Genomic DNA, 19850 nt, shown 5'->3' with positions numbered 1-19850 from the left:
ACTGATTTAAAGAAATAAGTACAATACTCACCTCTCCTCCTTGTTCCTCCGCTGCTCCAGTCTCTGCAGTGAGCGTTTTTAAACTTTGTCTCCACTGCTCGGTACAGTTGGCGCGATGAAGTCACATCATCGTGTTCACTGCACTGAAACATTTGATCTCAGATGCCAAGAGAGCATGATGGGGAGGGAGCGAACAGCTCACTCTTTCATCATTGCTTTCAACTGTAGCAGCATACAGGATACCGAAACATTTGAATGTGTTTTGATGAGCGTTGGGGGGTTCCCGATGCTGGTGGTGCACCACTGGTAAAGAGAAGACCTTGCACCTTAGAAAGAATATCTTCATTGTATGGCATGTCCTTATTTTCTACATATTCAGATAGTAAAACCCTTTGTGTGTCTCAGTATAAAATCAACATATGGGTCCATAGCATGTGTGTAAGAGCTTTTTTAGAGATACATGCCACGTGGGTCCATAACATGGCGTTGTATATGAGGCCTAACAAAACTGTGTTCCATGTAAATATACACAGATAATGACATGAATATTCCCGAGCTAGTAATGGTCCCAAATAGTCAATAGGAATCCCAGGTAATAATGCCATTGAGTTATAAATGAAGCACAATATATTTGTCAATTTTCCTGCTATACTTATTTAATAAAAAGCATGTAACGTCGGCCTTTTATTTTTAATGAAGCCCTGGACATTATTGTGAGACCTCTTACAATACCACCTGATGAAGAGCTGCAGGCATGTGACTATGGTTTTGTGGTTGGAAGATATTTATTGTGCAATCATATTAATTTAGCAATGAATAATTCAGCACAGCGTGACTACCCCAGCTGCCAGAGTGAGAAAGCTGCTCATACGGAATGTGTGTGCTTGACTAATGCACCTTTCTTAAAGCTCCTGCTTCTGGACAGATGTGACTGCTGCTAGTCTACATCTGCATGGCTAATTATCATGATCCATGCCATCATTTTCTAGTGTGACCTGAATCTGGAGGAATCCTGCTGATAATGGATCTCATTGTTTGCCAGGGAAGCAGCAAGCTTACAAGTGGTCCAGCTTTGGGAGGCTGCCTGCAATTTTTCAGTTTTCACACTGACAAATCAGGCATGTGAAAAGGAAAGAAAGAGGAGGAGGGAGATGAAGAGGGTGTTGGGGAAGAAGAGAGGACGAGTCACATGAAGGAGCTGCTCCTGTAGTGTAAAAGTCATCCCTTTTCCATCCACTTTTTATTGATAGTATTTACATTCATTTCTCACCCAGTGCCTACTACATCTGAATGATCTACATACTATCAGGGCTTTGCACATGAATATATGGGATTTATTTAACCGAAATGTACTGAATTTCATTTAACTTGTTACCGAAGATCAGATATCATCTCTCTCAGTCAGCACTCAAGAACCAAAGGTCTATGTAAGTATTACTACATTTATATGTATATACTGCACCCATTTGCAGCTTATTCGACTGGGGTTAACGACACATAGCTATATGATACTCTGCCCCTGTTTCTGTATTTACCAAGGAGCACCTTATGTATCTGTGCTTCCTCCTAATGAACCATGGTGTAGGTAAATGGCTTATGTCAACTGCAATACATATCACATATTCTGTTAATTCTTATCTATCTAGCTGTCATTCTGTCTATCTATTTATCTATCTATCTGTCTGTCTATATAGCTATCATTTTGTCTATCTATCGATTTATCTATCTAGCTATCATTCTATCTATCTATTTATCTATCTGTCGGTCTATCTATCTAGCTATCAATTTGTATATCTATCTATCTATTTATCTATCTATCTATCTATCTATCTATCCATATATCTATCTATCTATCTATCTATCTAGCTATCATTTTGTCTATCTATTTATCTATCTACCTTTCTATCGTTCTATCATTCTATTATTCTAGCTATCATTCTATGTCCTTTCTATCCAAAGTATCACTTTATCCATCTCATACCAATCTATCTACTATTCTTATATCTATTTTATATCCACATCTCATGTCTATCTATCTATCTATCTATCTATCTATCCATATATCTATCTATCTCTACCTATTATATACCTATCTATATATTCTTTATTATATATATAGTTAACAAAATATTCTTAGACTTTAGCATATTAGGCTTATCATATTCTAATATCAAGTTATGTACATTTTACGCCTCTACAAGCGTTGACTTCATGTCATGCAGTCAACATTCAGGTTGCCTATTAGATAGCTTGTTGCTTGACTACATAAAATGTTGCCTCATATTTTAGTATAGAAAAAACTAACATTTGCATGAAGTCAATTATCAACAGTTTCCCATGAACGGTTCTTGTTTTCCAGCACTTGTGAGCACACAGTCGTTAGCTATGGATGTATTCATGAAAGGGCTTTCCAAAGCTAAAGAGGGAGTCGTGGCAGCTGCTGAAAAAACCAAACAGGGTGTGGCGGAAGCAGCAGGAAAGACAAAAGAGGGCGTCCTTTACGTAGGTAGGTAAAGTGGATCAATAAATTACCAGCTGTGAAATTAGGATCCTGATTTCCCTCAAGAGTAACAGAGCCAAGGAGCATTTTGGTCCCGTTATAAGGTCTTAGAAGAAGTTTACATTCTTGGTGACTTTACAAATTATTAGACACTTTTTACATAATATTAGTAATAGCTAGATATCATTCATTCTGATGGACGTTATTGTCTATGGGATGGAATTTTTTTCATGAACCACAATGGAATTTATTACATGTCCCAGTCTGATATTACTGGATGCTTTATAAGTTAAGAACATGTTTTGTGGTAATGCTTTTCAACATTTAAAGGTTATTTCATTTATTATACTTACTTTTTTGTATTATGTTAGTGTAAAAGGTTGAAATTTGCATAGAATTGATTCTGCAACCTTATCTGGTCATGCTTAGGAGGCTATTTTTCATTAGTCACAGACATTATTCTTGTAAATAGACAGAAAGCTAAAGCTCCTATACACACACATAAGACATGCTAGATTTTACTTTTGGTTCACTATGTGAGTACCCAAAAAGAATAAGTCACCAAGCTATCAGAATTAAATCAAGCACAGTGCTACCATAAGAAATAATTATTTTCATCTATGTGGCAGTCATAGTGCCTAACATGCTAACCAATGAGTTCTACTAAAGGGATTCTCAATGAATAGAAAAAAGAAAGAAAATTATACTATGAATAAATTAAAATAGGAAATCACATTTGTTTTGTCTAAGGAGGTTATCACTGTAGTAAATTAAAATGGCTACCGTTTTGCTACACTGATAGATCTTTCCTACTAAAATCTCCGGGTCACAGCAGCTTCTCAGCATTCGAAAAAACAGTAGACAGCAATATGTGCAGTCTCTTCTTACCTCAGGACTAGAGTTGGTACAAATTGATTCACAGGATGTGGTCCATTGTCCATGTAATCTGTGGTCGATGGACGGAAGTCTTAAAAACACCTCCAACCTGCCAGCATCTTTGGCTCTTCTTTTTATTAAACGGCCTTGTGCCATGTCATGAGTGCATCTAACTGCAACGATGACATCGTATCAGGCTGGCTAATCAAAAGAGTAGCATAAAATTTCATTAGGAAATACGCGATTCACATGGTTACCATCCAGTGACCGTGGATTACTGTCATGGCCAATGGACTGCTTCATTTAATTTGATTCTCACCAACTCTGCTCAGCAGCCATGGTATCTCCAGTAATAGATCAGAATATCCATTGGGACATCTTCCTATAAATGTAAGAGGAATGCAAAGCTTCCTTCTGCACATGCTCAAAGGCACATGTCCTATAAAAATTCTATGACATATACTGTACATTAGTGTAACTTGATGGCATTCATTTGGATACCATATGGTGATTACCTCCCTAGACAAAATTATTGTGATTTGTTAACTGTTTTAAGAATATTATTTACCCTCGTAAGTGCCAGTCCCTAAAAAAGAGCACAGAAAGGTGATTAATTTGAATAACTTGGTAAAAGCAGCAACCTTATTTTACTTGCTTATACTTCACCATTAATTTTCAGATATGACAAGCGTCTCACAACATAGATTCCCTAGTAGTATGTCTTTGGAGTGTGGGAGGAAACCGGAGTACCTAGAGGAAACCCACACAAACACGGGGAAAACATACAAACTCCTTGCAGATGTTGTCCTTGGTGGGATTTGGATTCAGGACTCCGGCTCTACAAAGATACAGTGCTAACCACTGAGCCACCGTGCTACACACTACCCTTGACTTGAATAGGTTAGACCAATCAAGATTGGTACTTTTCTTACCAAATATTGTAGGTATTATTCATGCATGCTCATTTGGGAATCTACTTCCCTGCAATCTGAAATCATCTGACCGCTTTATGTAGAGTCCCTTATCTCAATCACTCTGGCTGATTTATCCCAAAGTGAATTGAATGTCCTCTGTCACATACAGTGGACCACACCTAACGGAACCCCTCATCAATCAGGGGCTTATTTATTTGCCCCTTACACTTAGTTACTCATATCTCATGTCATTCAGGGGTTCCCATAAACATACATATAAAAATTCACCAAAAACTCACAGCCTGCCTACTGTACCTAGGGATTAGTACAAAACTTATGAGGTCTGTAGTTTTCACTGACACTGGGAACTCCAGAAGTCACTTACATAAACATAAACACAACCTTAGACAATGTACTGCCAATCCGAGATGGCCAAAGCAATAGAATTGTACAGAGACTTCCCCAACTCTGCACTGCGCAATCAGTTAATAGACAAGCAGATTATACAGATAATATTTATCTTATTACTCTATTATTCAACTCTCATGCAGACATAAAATCACAAAACTCACTGGTGATGTCGGTTCTTGAATCGCGTTTTTGCAGCCTTTAATCAGAGATATCGAGAGATTGGAAAGATTGAAAATACAAAATAAAGGTGTAAGAATAAAAGCTTCTTTTCTGCAGCTGGAATTTGAATTTTCAATCTCTGAAGAAACTTCCACATGGTCCCACGTTGTAGCTCTTTTTGTTCTGACCCAAAGTCAGATTGCTGGATCACCAGTGAGGCCGAATTAAGAGATTAGGCTCTCTAACATAATGAGCGCTTGGAGAAAATAATTCAAACATGTGAGCAAAACAATTTCTGTTTATTCTTCTGTGAATGCTTCTTCTTATACCATTTACAGACAATGTCATTTTCATTTAGGAATCTCCACTCGTTGCCCCCCCGGTTACCCAGGTCATAATGACTTTATTTATCATTCTCTCCTTCTTCCCAGAGCCATAACTTTTTTATTTTTCCGTAAATATGGCCATGTGAGGCTTGTTTTTGTGGGACGAGTTGTACTTTTGAACACCACCATTGATTTTACCATATAGTGTACTGGAAAATGGGAAAAAAATTCCATGTGCAGTGAAATTGCAAAAAAGTTCAATTCCACAATTGTTTTGGGGTTTTTATTTACCATGTTCAGTAAATACTAAAACTGACTGGCATTTTTATTTTTTTTCTCATTATGCCGTTTACTGATTAAATTAATTATTTTTATATTTTGATAGATTTGCTGTTTCTGAATGTGGCGATATCAAATATATGTATTTTTTTATTATTATTTTATTTTAATGGGGCAAAAGGGGGATGATCTAAACTTTTATATTTTTTCAATATTTTGAAAAAACATTTTTTTTTTACTTTTTACATGCTTCTTCTGAGACTTGAAGCTGCCATCGTCTGATCGCTTGTGCTATACATAGCAGCGCTTCAGCCCTTCATCTGCTATGATCGCCGGTGGAACTCATAGCAGATCGGTAATGACAAGCACGGGGGTCTTCTGCAGACCACCGGTTGTCATGTCAACTCATTGGCACCCTGCGATCATGTGACAGGAGCACCAATGGGTGGAGTTAATGATGCACTTCCAGCACCGGGATGTTAAATGCCGCTGTCAGAGATTGACAGTGGCATTTAACATGTTAACAGCTGAGGGTGGATTGCGATTCCACCCGCGGCTGTTAGGGGCATATGATAGCTAGTCAAATCAGCTGTCCTGTGCTTGAAAAGATGTGGGCTCAGTGCCCCGGAGCCAGCATCAAAGACAGGAGGCGTCCTATGATCTATAGGTACGTCATAGGTTGTAAAGGGGTTAACCCTTCTATATCAGGAGCATGAACCTTTTTAGCTGACACAGCAAATTCCATTCTTACACAATGCACTTCTGTTTGTCACTTTAATGTAACAGATCATTTTTGTACTACTTATGTCTAGGAAAAAGTCCAACCTAATCTTATGTCAGTGAAGGGAAGACATTCATCCTGATCTTGTATAATATATATAAAAAGGATATTTATAAGCAAGATATAAAAAAATAGGGATTGGTTAACTGATGCCAACCAATCCACTGATCAATCTCTACATAATGCTTGTTCATTATGAAATTATTGCCTAACAATGGGTAATATGTAGCGGATTATTGGTATACATTAACAAGCAAAATGTTTAAACCTCCCTTGTTACTCTGGAGAAAATAAATTACTAGAGTGTTTAGCAGCAGAAATTCTCTTCTATCCTCTTTATAAATGCATAAAAGTTTGGCCAAGGGAAATGTTCATGTGAACGGGGTGTAGGGGTTTTACTCACTTGGGTGCGACAGTAGGAAAATAGGAGACTTGTTCCTTTAAAAGTTCATGTGGGTTTATTACTTCATAAACCCAGAAGGTAAACAGAAAAGCAAACTGCCTTTAGATCAGGCAAAGAAAAATGTCCTTAACAGGTCTCTGCTCAGCCAGGCCTGTGTGGTACACAGGCTGAGGTAGAGTCCAGTAAGGGTCCGGAGGTCCAGGAGGCTGGGTCTGGAGATAAAGACACACAGGAGGCCTTCTCCCTCCACACAGACCATGTGCCAAACAACAGCCTCCATTATATAGGCCGTTAAGTGACGCGCCCCTGGGCCTGTGTCGCGCTGCGTTGCGCACGCGGGAGCTTACCCGGAGCCGGATCTCTTGAGGGTTGTAGTCCCGTGGCGGTGACCCGGTCCGTGCCCAGGGAGTCAAACTGAGCGGCGATGTAACAGCGGTAGATGCAGGACGACTACGCCACCCGTTGAATGCAGCTATGGAGCTGCCGCTGCAGGACAGTCCGCTGAGGCCGGTGGATGGATGGTGCAGCGTAGATGGTATAACCCCCAACGGGAGGGGTATGGCCTCAGGGCAGCAGATGTGGATGATGGGGGTAGCAGGAACCACTCAGAGACGGTGCGGTGTAATTCAGGGTCTTTACTGGTAACAACGATAGACCCTCCCGGAGTACTTGCTAGTGAACGGAGCCTGGTCAGTCCTTGAGCAGATGGGATCTCCCCTGGCCAGGCGGAGTTGTAGGCCTCCCAAACTGACTGTACTCTTCTGGCTACCTTGCTAGAAGCGGATATAAGTAGCCCACGTCCCTGAGTGTACCGTGTGGTGCTCACCCGTATGGCCGGTGACTCGGGGCCTTCTAATGGCTTCCGCTCCACGATGGCGGTGCTGGTCCCACGCGTGTGACCGTGCCTTCGGGTTTCTGGGCCTGAGGACCTGAAATCCCCTGCCGGTCGGCTTCTGCTGCTGGGTAAGAGTTAGTCCCCACACCCTCGGACGCCGGGTCCGGTAAGAAAGCTTCTCAGTCAGGGCGAGCTCTGCAGCTGCCAGCCCCTGACTCGTAGTAGTATTGCTTCTGCTGTTTCTTGTCTCTACTCTCCTTGACTGCTAACCCTGCTTCAGCCCCGGGTTTATATAGGGGAAGTTCTTCCCCTCCCAAGACTGGGCAGGAGGTGTGGCATGCACAGGATCCCTGACCAAAGGACCTCCCACCTGCTCTCAGACATAATATCTCTATCACTGTGGCAACCAGACCCCTGGGGTGTCACATTCCCCCCTAGTGAAATTTAGTACTCCGGGACTAAACATATTTTAGAAAAAACATAACAAGATATAACAATAACAATACAATAAAGAAACACATAAAGGTGGTCACGGCATGTCCGTAACCGGGTGCAGTCTTTGAAGAAAGCAAGGTGTCCATTTCACCAAAACAGGGAGACGTAACCAGGTAGGGGTCTGTCCTACCCCGAGTCCTTAACAGTCTCTAGTCCATCCTGGGTTACGCTCCAACTATGTACAAGGATTCCCGGTAAATCCACCAAGGATTCCTAAAAATAACTGGAAACACAAAATTATACACAAGCAACAATACACAGATAAACATAAATAAAACAATTTATACACTTCAAATCCTCCAGCGTGCGGGTAACTGGCCTCTAGTGGCCCTAGTGGACCTACGGAGCTGACTGTCTGGCCCTGAACTACAGGGTGTAAGAGCTGTCAAGGGTAAACTGGGCAGCTGTCTACCGGCTCTTTGTCTCACTAGGGGTACGGCAGGCTCACTATAAACAGAGGGTTGATCCTCCTGTTCTGCTTGTGTGGAGTCTTCTGCCTCCTGGACCGGCTGTTCTTCCAGCTCTACCTGTTGCTCCGTAGGTGCTTGGGATGCTGGTTGGAGGAAGGTGAGTACGGGTACCACAACTGCACCATTGACTTGAGTCCAAGACCGAGGAAAGTCCCCGAGCACAGTACTAACCATATCTTCCCTTTCCTCTACGGGTCGATGGTCTTCTTGTTCCTCTTCAGGGTTCCTCAGTTGTTCGGGACACTTCTTCAGGTGGTCCCGGGATACAATGGCTGTAGTTTCCCCTCCGTCTTTACTGATGGTGCAGACCTTCGGGTTCTCGTGGCTTGAGGGCAGTACGGTGTACGGGTCCTTCTCCCACTGGTCGTCCAACTTGTGGAGCCGTCTTTTCCTCTTTAAGACCTGCTCTCCGGGTACCAGTGGAACGGCGGGAGCGTACTGGTTGTAAGTTTTCTCTTGTCTTTCCCTAGCCTGACAGAGACTTCGCTCCACGCTCTCCTGTACTTTCCGGTACTGTTGCTGCCTCTCTGTGTCCCAGTCTGCTTCTGGTGAAGTGTCCTCGGGTGTCAGGACTCCCATTTCCAGGTCAACAGGTAACTTACCAGGTCTCGCCCTCATTAGGTAAGCCGGGGTACAGTTGGTGGAACCTACCGGGATGTGGTTGTATAGGTCCACTAGATCGGGCAACTTCTCAGGCCACAGACTGCGTTCTTCCAGGGGCAATGTTTTGAGAAGATCCATTACCACCTGGTTCATTTTTTCACAAAGTCCATTAGTTTGCGGATGGTAGGGTGTCGTCCTTATCTTCCGGCAGCCATACAGATTGCAAAATTCCTGGAAGACCTCCGCTTCAAAGGCAGGTCCCTGGTCCGTCAGTACTTGGTCCGGGTACCCGTGTGGACGGCAGAAGTGCTGCTGGAAGGCTCTAGCTGCTGTTTGAGCCGTTAAGTCCTTGACGGGGACGACAACCAAGAACCGGGAGTAATGATCCACGATGGTTAACGCGTAGACGTAGCCACTTCTGCTTGGGGTCAGTTTTACATGATCCAAGGCTACCAGTTCCAACGGTTGCCGGGTGACGATGGACTGCAGGGGAGTCTTCTGGCTGGCACGGTCCTTCCTTCTCAGGTTGCACGGGCCACAGTCTCTGCACCACTTCTCGATGGTTCCCCTCATGCCTACCCAGTGGAACCGCTCGCGCAGCAGGAACTCCAGCTTCTTCCACCCGAAGTGTCCAGCTCTGTCGTGGTATGCCTCCATCACCATGGCTGCGTCTCTTCGTGGCACCACTACTTGCCAGAGTAATTCATGTGTCCGGGAGTTAACCATTCTGCGGCACAACTTCCCTTTGTAAAGGAACAGTCGACTCTTCTCTGCCCATAGTTGTTTGGCTTCCTCCGGAGCGTCTGGTTCAAGGCGAGCCTCTGGCCGAGTCAGCATCTCCTTCACCAGTCGGACGGCAGGGTCGCTGTCTTGCATTTCCGCCCAGTTGTAGTGGGGTAAGGGGTTCAACGTAGCAGCCTGCTTACTCCTTACCCGGTGGGAGTACTGGATAGTCCCATGACGGTGGAACGCAGGGAGTTCAACTTCTTCCAGTCCCTCCGGATCTTCTCCTCCGTCCGGCAGGTTGGGCATCCTGGACAAGGCGTCCGCGTTGGTATTGGAGCGTCCTGCCCGGTATTTGATTGTGAACTCGTAGTTGGACAGACGGGCCATCCACCTCTGCTCCAGGGCACCGAGTCTTGCCGTGTCCAGGTGTGTCAACGGGTTGTTATCCGTGTACACGGTGAACCGGGAAGAAGCGAGGTAATGCTTAAAGCGCTCGGTGACTGCCCATACCACGGCCAGGAACTCTAACTTAAATGAGCTGTAATTCTCGGGGTTCCTTTCGGTGGGTCGCAGTTTTCGGCTTGCGTAGGCGATTACTCGTTCTTTCCCTTGCTGAATCTGGGACAGCACGGCTCCTAGCCCGATGTTACTGGCGTCGGTGTAGAGGATAAAGGGCTGGCTATAATCCGGGTATGCCAGGATTTCATCCCCCGTGAGGGCCATCTTCAGCTGGCGGAAGGACTCTTCTTCCAGCTCCTCCCATTTGAAGGGCGGCTTCTGGTTCTTGGCCTTCCGGGACTGGCCTATCAGGAGGTCCTGCATAGGAGCTGCCTTTTTGGTGAAGCCGGGGATGAATCTGCGGTAATAGCCTACCAACCCAAGGAACTGCCGCACTTCCTTTACACTGGAGGGACTTGGCCATTCCTTAATTGCGGTGATCTTATCAGGGTCGGGAGCCACTCCATCAGCGCTCACCACGTGTCCCAGGTACTGCACCTTTGGCTTCAGGAGGTGACACTTAGAGGGTTTCACCTTCAGGCCGTAACTTGCCAGGGCTTCGAACACTTCCGCCAGATGTTTCAGGTGGTCCTCATAAGTCTTGGAATATACGATGACATCGTCCAGGTAAAACAAGACCGTCTCGAAGTTTTTGTGTCCCAGACAGCACTCCATTAATCGTTGGAAGGTTCCTGGTGCGTTACAAAGTCCAAACGGCATACAGGTAAACTCGCTAAGTCCCATCGGGGTGGTGAATGCGGTCTTCTCCCGGTCCGCCTCTGCTACAGGAACCTGCCAGTACCCGCTAGTGAGATCCAAGGTAGAGAAGAAGTTAGCAGATCTTAAAGCAGCCAAAGACTCCTCTATCCTTGGTAAAGGGTACGCATCCTTGTGTGTGATACGGTTGATTTTCCGGTAATCTACACACATCCTCATAGTGTTGTCTTTCTTTTTGACTAAAACCAGTGGGGCTGCCCAGGGGCTACAGCTATCCCGGATTACCCCAGCCTCCTTCATGTCTCTAAGCATCCCCTTGGCGTGTTGGTAATGTGCAGGGGGTACGGGTCGATACCTCTCTTTTATGGGAGGATGATCTCCCGTGGGGATGCGGTGTTCTACCCCCTTGACTCGCCCGAAGTCTAACGGGTGTTTACTAAACACTCTCTCATACTCTTGAACCACCCGGTAGACTCCCTGTTTCTGGTGGGAGGGAGTGGAGTCAGTTCCCAAGTGTAGTTGCTGACACCAATCCTCCATTACTTTCTTAGAGCCGTTACCTTCCTCCGGGTGAGATGGAGGCAAGGGTTCCACAGATTGTATAGCATTTTGGCTAATGGTATATAATTTGGCTAGCGTGGCATACCGGGGCAGGTACACTTCCCTCTTCCCGATATTGATTATGCGAACGGGCACCCTCCCATGGCGTACATTAACCACCCCCCGTGCTGTCAAGATGGTGGGCCTACTGTCTGAGTAAACTGGTTCTACCATTGCCTGGTAATCTCTACCCCTCAGACCAATAGCTGCCCGACACCAAATCATCATTTCACTTTTTGGGGGCATGGCAATAGGAAAAGGGTCACACATTCTTACGCTACCAATCTCACCGCCGGAGAGTTCCACCTGTTGCCGTCGCATCAGTGCCCGGATCTCTTTCTGGAGCACCCGCTGCTCGCCGGAGCTGGCGTTCTTGGCAACCTGCTGTAAAAGGAAAATCACCTCTGCAAGACAATTTTCAATTACATTAGTTCCTAGAGTTATTTTTGGGTGACTCTCATGTTTGTCAATATCTACAATGATCAGTCCCTGTGCTGCCAGTTCGACTCTACCGATTTTGATGGTCACCTCTTTAAATCCGATCTGTGGCACGGGCTGGCCATTGCTGGCGATGATACTCAAGTCGTCGTCAGGGTAGCGGGTAATATCCGAGTCATTCCAGTACTGCTTAAAGAGCACGTACGGGATGGTGGTGACCTGTGACCCGGTGTCCAGTAGGGCACTCATGGGAATGCCATCCAGTACCACAGGCAAGACTGGACGTCCTCTCACATATCTGTCGCGCCAGTTCGATGGGCCTGGTGATGTTTTTCCTGGGGGTTGGCCCTCTACCCCAGGTTGTGCCCGTTTAAAGAACAGTACCTTGCCATATGTCCAGGATGATTGCAGCGGCGGCAGATGGGTCGTCCGTCCTCGCTGTATCGGTCACTGGGTCTTCCTCTGGCCGGTGGGGTCCTCCTTGGTCGACGCCACGGGATGTCCTCCGGTCCGGATGCCAGCTGGATCTTCCCTGGAGTGGAAGCCTGTAAAGACTGCACAGTTCGGGTTAGCGCAGCAACGTTCTTAGCTAGCTCTTGGACCTGATGGTGTAGGTCTGGAGCCGGGTCATTGTCCAAAGCCTGCGCATCAGCTCCCACAGGCCCTGCCGACAAGGGCGCCGCCTCCTGGTGGTAAGTGATAGCAGGGCGCTTGTGGGTCACAACGCCACCCGGTGCCGGTTCTCGGAGCACCCGGATGGCTCTGTCCTTGAACTGTGCAAAGCCCAGATGGGGATCCTGTAAGGCCATTGCCCGCAACTGGGTTCGGTGGGTATTACAATACAGTCCCTCTATAAACTGTTCGGTCAACAGCCTGTCCTCGTTTCCCACTCCATCAGGGTCGGTCTGCTTAATGGCCCTCAGGGCCTCTTGTAGGTTTAGTGCATAGTCCCTTATACTCTCATGCGCTCGCTGCTTGCACCCGTAGAATCTAAGCTTAATCTCGGCTGAGGTGCGGGTATCAAAGGTGTCCTTCAGCCGGGTTAGTATCCCTGCGACAGTCTTCCTCCCAGGTGGCCAGGATTTTACTTCCCTTTTGGCTGCCCCGGTTAGTTGGGCCACCAGGATGCTCACTTTTTGCTCTTCTGTGAGGGGGTACACCTGGAAGAGGCTATCCAGCTTTTCTCTAAAGTCATGCAGGGTATGTGACTCCCCTGAGTACTGGGGTAGCCATGCTGCTCCCGGGATATAGGGCATGGTGAAGGGCATAACTGCAGCAGCGGTAGCGCTGGCGGGGGTTGAGGCAGTGAAGCTCTCCTCCGTATCCGACATCTTCCTCCCCCCTAGTGGACCGTGGCCTACCTTGCGATGATCCTCTTCCGTAGGCCGCGGCTCCGCAGTGGATCGTCAGGGTTGAGGACCTTCCGTCGCGCTCCTGTGACGTCGGCGTCTGCTGGGCTCCTTCCAGGACCTTACGCAACGTCCGGACGTGAGGCGGGGCTTCAGTTCTCGCGCGCTTTCGGAGTCCACGCCCCTCTTCTTCCCGCGCGGCGTCCTCAAGATGGCGTCCAATGGCGGGAAAACTCCACGGATGGCGGGAAGAAGGCAGAAGATGGCGCCGGATGGCGGGAATCTTTACCACAGGTAAGTTTGAAAAGTCTCTTTTTCAGGCACGCAGTACCCGGTGGTTGCGGGCACGAAATCCTGCCGACTACGCCAAAGTTGACGCGCCCCTGGGCCTGTGTCGCGCTGCGTTGCGCACGCGGGAGCTTACCCGGAGTCGGATCTCTTGAGGGTTGTAGTCCCGTGGCGGTGACCCGGTCCGTGCCCAGGGAGTCAAACTGAGCGGCGATGTAACAGCGGTAGATGCAGGACGACTACGCCACCCGTTGAATGCAGCTATGGAGCTGCCGCTGCAGGACAGTCCGCTGAGGCCGGTGGATGGATGGTGCAGCGTAGATGGTATAACCCCCAACGGGAGGGGTATGGCCTCAGGGCAGCAGATGTGGATGATGGGGGTAGCAGGAACCACTCAGAGACGGTGCGGTGTAATTCAGGGTCTTTACTGGTAACAACGATAGACCCTCCCGGAGTACTTGCTAGTGAACGGGGCCTGGTCAGTCCTTGAGCAGATGGGATCTCCCCTGGCCAGGCGGAGTTGTAGGCCTCCCAAACTGACTGTACTCTTCTGGCTACCTTGCTAGAAGCGGATATAAGTAGCCCACGTCCCTGAGTGTACCGTGTGGTGCTCACCCGTATGGCCGGTGACTCGGGGCCTTCTAATGGCTTCCGCTCCACGATGGCGGTGCTGGTCCCACGCGTGTGACCGTGCCTTCGGGTTTCTGGGCCTGAGGACCTGAAATCCCCTGCCGGTCGGCTTCTGCTGCTGGGTAAGAGTTAGTCCCCACACCCTCGGACGCCGGGTCCGGTAAGAAAGCTTCTCAGTCAGGGCGAGCTCTGCAGCTGCCAGCCCCTGACTCGTAGTAGTATTGCTTCTGCTGTTTCTTGTCTCTACTCTCCTTGACTGCTAACCCTGCTTCAGCCCCGGGTTTATATAGGGGAAGTTCTTCCCCTCCCAAGACTGGGCAGGAGGTGTGGCATGCACAGGATCCCTGACCAAAGGACCTCCCACCTGCTCTCAGACATAATATCTCTATCACTGTGGCAACCAGACCCCTGGGGTGTCACATTAGCACACCCAGAGCTGAGGTATGTGGGTAGCTAGACCCGCCCAACTCTCTCAGCTACCCAAACCTGGTCCAAGGTGCACCAAACGCACCTCTTAGTGCTTATGTGCACTAGAGAAACACTCTGGGTTACATCACAGAGACCAGCCATCTCTGTGACACATACCTCCCATCGACTATGCGAGCATTAGCCGCCTTACAGGGGGGATCAGGAGAGATAACTAATGTCCAAACAATCGTTCAGCCGTAGGTTATCTAATGTATGTTGGGGCCTTTAAAGAGTAACCATTGTTTTAATTTTTATCTCATAAGTCAGTAGTACACATGACAATAAGTCACTGTGTAATATATCCTATCAGAGAAATCTGCTTCTTTCCATGCCATTGATCAGTCATTATAAAAAGTCTCAATTCTGAGGTAAAATCTGTATTTCGTGAAGACAGATATTCCCACTACTGAGATAGGAGAGAGCTGCTATTGATAAGATTTTATGGAGAGGGTAAGGGGAGGAGGAGCTCTGCCTACAGCTTCTCCCTCCAGTCCACATAGAATTGTATCCATAGCAACTGCCATCTCTTATCTCAGTAATGGGAAAGTCTGTCTTCACTGAATACAGATTTTACCTCAGAAATGAGAATTTTGATAATCACTGATCAATTCTGGAAGCAAATCTCTCTGATAAGATATATTACAAAGTTACTTATTTTCATGAGTACTATTGATTTATGGAACAAAAATTAAAATGACAGTTACTCTTGCATTCTATCTTTCTCCTCTTTTTTTGCTGTTTCTCTTCTCCCTATGTCTCTTGCACTCACTCTTTCTTTCCATTCCGTGCTCTTTTCCTATCTCTCCATCTATTCTTCAACTTCCTTTAATTTTTTTCCTATTTTGTTCATCCTTGAAGTCTTTCTTTCTCGATCTCTTTCATTCACTTTACCCATTTGTCTCTTTTTTCTCGTCAATTTTTTTTTCTTAGTTAAGAGAGAATTATAGTTCATAGGCGTAATTTGAAGATCAAATGGAAAATCTGTATGAGGACTCCCCACTACTGTACCATGTGCCATATTTTGAGCTGGTGTATTTGGGACCTCTGGCACCAGGGCCCAGATCTAGCTGCCACCTTTGTACCAGTAATAATTTTACCCATCTAGAATATGAGAAAACTTTAACTTACAGTTGTGCTCAAAAGTTTACATACTCCGGCAGAATTTTTCCTTTCTTGGCCTTGTTTCAGAGAATATGAATGATAGCTAAAAAACTTTTTATCCACTCATGGTTATTGGTTGTGTAATAGAAGTCAAAAAGCCGTATTGTCATCTGCTGGTTGACCGCAATCAAACGGAACCAAAATGCCTTAGGAATGTTGAAGGGGGAACAGATTTGAATGTGAGACCCGGTCAGGTGACGTCCAGTGAGGAGTTTTTAAATATAATGGTCGAGCGCGCCAAACCTGAGGTGATTTCGGCGCCAAGCTGCAGAGAGGAGGAGACGCGCACTGGATGCGCTGAGAAAACCAGCCTGACAGGTCACAGTCAGAGACCTATGAGGCAGTACAGGCGGACACTGGTGAACAAATGCCGGATTCACCGCCGAGGTCCCCCGAGTGCCATGGCCGCTGAGGAGAGCCGGGATCTGCTTGTGGTACTGAGTGACTTCACAGTACCAGACATTGCCCGTCAACCAGCAAGGTCTGGACCCTGCTTTCCAAGGCGCGAGAGACTGCTTCCAATGGCCGAGCAAAGAGGAGATAAGAGAGAACTGCGTCAGAGGAGTCACGCCAGCAGAAATGGAGGAGCAGCATTGCTGAAAAGGGCTGTCGCTTCAATTGATCATACACAGCACCAGGGACAGTGGGGTTTAGGATGTCAGGTTGGGAGGGGGATGGGCGAAGTGGAAAAAGCCAAACTGGATTTAATTGACTTTGTTAGAAAAAGACTTGCGGCCTAGCGGTAATAACCGGTGACCACCGCTAGGGCCATTCACAGAGTTAAAGAACTGCTGTGGTGACTCCCACGCCAGGGCGCATCACTTTATTTTGGGAGATTGTTCACTGTTATTGTAAATTACCTGTTTATTCTTGTTACTAACTGCTTGTTTAAAGTCTGGTTATATATATGTGTATATATATATATATATATATATATATATATATATATAAATTGCTTTTAACACATCTCTGGCTGCCCTCATTTCGTGTCTCTGCGCGTTGCATTTCTGACACCTGCTTTACATTTGGGTGAAGCCATTTATTGTCAAACTACTGTGTTTTCTCTTTTTAAATCTTAATGATAACCAAAAACATCCAAATGACCCTGATCAAAAGTTCACATACCCCAGCTCTTAATACCGTGTATTGCCCCCTCTAACATCAATGACAGCTTGAAGTCTTTTGTGGTAGTTGTGGATGAGGTTCTTTATTTTCTCAGATGGTAAAGCTGCCCATTCTTCTTGGCAAAAAGCCTCTAGTTCCTGTAAATTCCTGGGCTGTCTAGCATGAACTGCGTGCTTGAGATCTCCCCAGAGTGGCTCAATGATATTGAGGTCAGGAGACTGAGATGGTCACTCAAGAACCTTCACTTTGTTCTGCTGTAGCCAATGACAGGTTGACTATGCCTTGTGTTTTGGATCGTTGTCATGTTGGAACGTCCAAGTAAGTCCCATGAGCAGCTTCTGGGCTGATGAGTGCAAATTTGTCTCCAGAATTTGCTGATAATGTGCTGCATTCATCTTTCCTTCAACTTTTACTAAGTTTCCTGTGTCTTTGTAGCTCACACATCCCCAAAACATCAGCAATCCACCTCTGTGCTTTACTGTAGGAATGGTGTTCCTTTCATCATAGGTCTTGTTGACCTCTCTCCAAATGTAACGTTTACGGTTGTGGCCAAAAAGTTAAATTTTGGTCTCATCACTCCAAATTACCTTGTTCCAGAAGTTTTGAGGCTTGTCTCTGTGCTGTTTGGTGTATTGTAGGCAAGATACTTTGTGGCATTTGCACAGTAATGGCTTTCTTCTGGCAACTCGACCATGCAGCCCATTTTTCTTCAAGTGCCTCCTTTATTGTGCATCTTGAAACAGCCACACCACTAGTTTTCAGAGAGTCCTGAATTGCAGCTGATCTAATTTGTCGGTTTTTCTTTGAATCCCGAACAATTTTCCTGGCAGTTGTGGCCAAAATTTTTGTTCGTCTACGTGACCGTGGTTTGGTTTTTACAGAGCCCCTGATTTTCCATTTGTTAATCACAGTTTGAACGCTGCTGACTGGCATTATCAATTCCTTGGATATTTTTTTGTATCCCTTTCCTGTGTTATACAATTCAACTACCTTTTCCAGTAGATGCGTTGACAATTCTTTTGCTTTCCCCATGACTCACAATCCAGAAATGTCAGTGGCTGGATGAAAGATGCAAGAGTCTGTCTGGATCCCAGAAACTCACTCAGCTTTTATGCACACACACTGATTAGAAGAAAACAGGTCACAGGTGAGGATGTTACCTTTACTAGCCATTCAAACCCATTTGTGTTAAATTCTGTGCATGTTATCAGGCCAAAATCACCAGGGTATGTGAACTTTTGATCAGGGTCATTTGGATGTTTTTTGTTGTCATTAAGATTTAAAAAGAGAAAACACAGTAGTTTAACAATAAATGGCTTCACCCAACCAATAACCATGAGTGGAGAAAAAGTTTTTTGTTATCATTCATATTCTCTGAAACAAGGCCAAGAAAGGAAAAATTCTGCCAGGGTATGTAAACTTTTGAGCACAACTGTATTCACACAAGGCTTGATATTTTCTGCTTCTTACACATTTTATTGATTCTAATGATATGCTTGCTTCAGGCAATGTGCAGTCGAACACCAATCACACAGCCTCTCTGTGTATATTCCCTGAAGTGGCAAAGCTTGTAGATCCTGTATTCTATAAAACATGAAGTCAGATGTAGAGTATATCATGTCAGATCGTATTTTACAAACCAGCAAGAAATTGAAAGGTTATAATCATAAAAACACAGTTGTATGGCATACTTTACTTTAACACTGGTAGGCAAATGTTATTAGCCCTGCCTATTATTTCACCATTACCATGCATGTTCTACAGTAAAATTAGTCTTCAAAATTATTGCCGCAAATAATAACTATAGAGCTAATCAATGTATAGTGAAAAAAATGATTATTTGATTTCTGATCCTCAATCTACCACAAATTTTATTGATATCACTAAAAAGGTTTTCCCAACATAGTAAGTTATGGCATATTGCTATGATATACCATGACTATCACTCTATGACTGCGAAGCTTCCTGACCTCCAGAATTCCAATGATTTATGGGGTTGTCCTCTTTCAGAAAACCCCAGTCTCCCCACTGCAGTTTGTAGTAAAAAAAAAAGACAAAGACAAAAAAAAAAACGCTAGCCTTTACTCTATATCCTTTGGTCCAGCGCTGAGTCTAAGCTCCCAATATCTGAATTTGGCTGCAGCACTGACAGCATGTCGACAGCACGGCAGCCAATGACTGAGCTAGCGGCCCTACCTGTGTAGATGCAATGCCCCACTCAGAGGCACTGAGCTCAGTGATTGGCTGCTGCATTGTTATCATGGTGTTACCGCTGCATCTAATAACAGACACCAGAAGCAGCGATGGAGACTCAGCGCTGGACCCAGGGAGAGTAAAGCACAGTTTGGACCACTATTATCTGAAAGGCGACAGCACTTTTAGTAGACTGAAAGTTCTTGAACATGGATGGAGCTAAAAAAAAATCAAAATCTGAAAAGGCATATTCACTTTTCCTAGTTCAAGAAGCAATATGATATCATTTTCTGTGGTTGACGGGATCAGATTAATTAGGGTGCAAAATGGACAGTTGCCTGGGGACATCCACCAGCTAGAAAGTCACCACGTAATTCCTTCCAGCTCTTTCCAGACGCTCTAAATAGACAAGAGAGTTGAAAAGGATTTTTAGCGTAGCCAATAAGATAACAATTATAATACTTGGCAGAGAAGATTAATAGAATTTTTTTGCCAGGTGTCTTCACCAACCTTTAACAGACCCCTCTAGCCAATAGTGTCACTCTACTCAGGTTTTAGATTGATGACTTCTTTTGAAAGGTAAACATGTCATAAAACTGGGATGC

At 45.5% G+C, this 19850-nt stretch overlaps 1 protein-coding gene across 1 annotated transcript in view; it reads left to right on the top strand.

Moving 5' to 3' along the window:
- The first annotated feature begins 855 nt into the window (after positions 1-855).
- The window catches only part of SNCA (synuclein alpha), a 175299-nt gene continuing 156304 nt past the window's right edge, over positions 856-19850 (top strand). Inside the window, exons 1-2 of the mRNA XM_073638105.1 lie at positions 856-1427; positions 2360-2506. Coding sequence (XP_073494206.1) covers positions 2386-2506 — 121 coding nt within the window. The 5' untranslated portion in view covers positions 856-1427; positions 2360-2385. The remainder of the gene's footprint in view (positions 1428-2359; positions 2507-19850) is intronic.

Source organism: Phyllobates terribilis, unplaced genomic scaffold (assembly GCF_046119375.1).
Source record: "Phyllobates terribilis strain yellow unplaced genomic scaffold, ASM4611937v1 Scaffold_1__5_contigs__length_1240528914, whole genome shotgun sequence".
Taxonomy (NCBI): Eukaryota; Metazoa; Chordata; class Amphibia; order Anura; family Dendrobatidae; genus Phyllobates; species Phyllobates terribilis.
The sequence above is the reverse complement of the archived record's forward strand: the minus strand, read 5'-3'. Positions and strand labels throughout refer to the sequence as shown.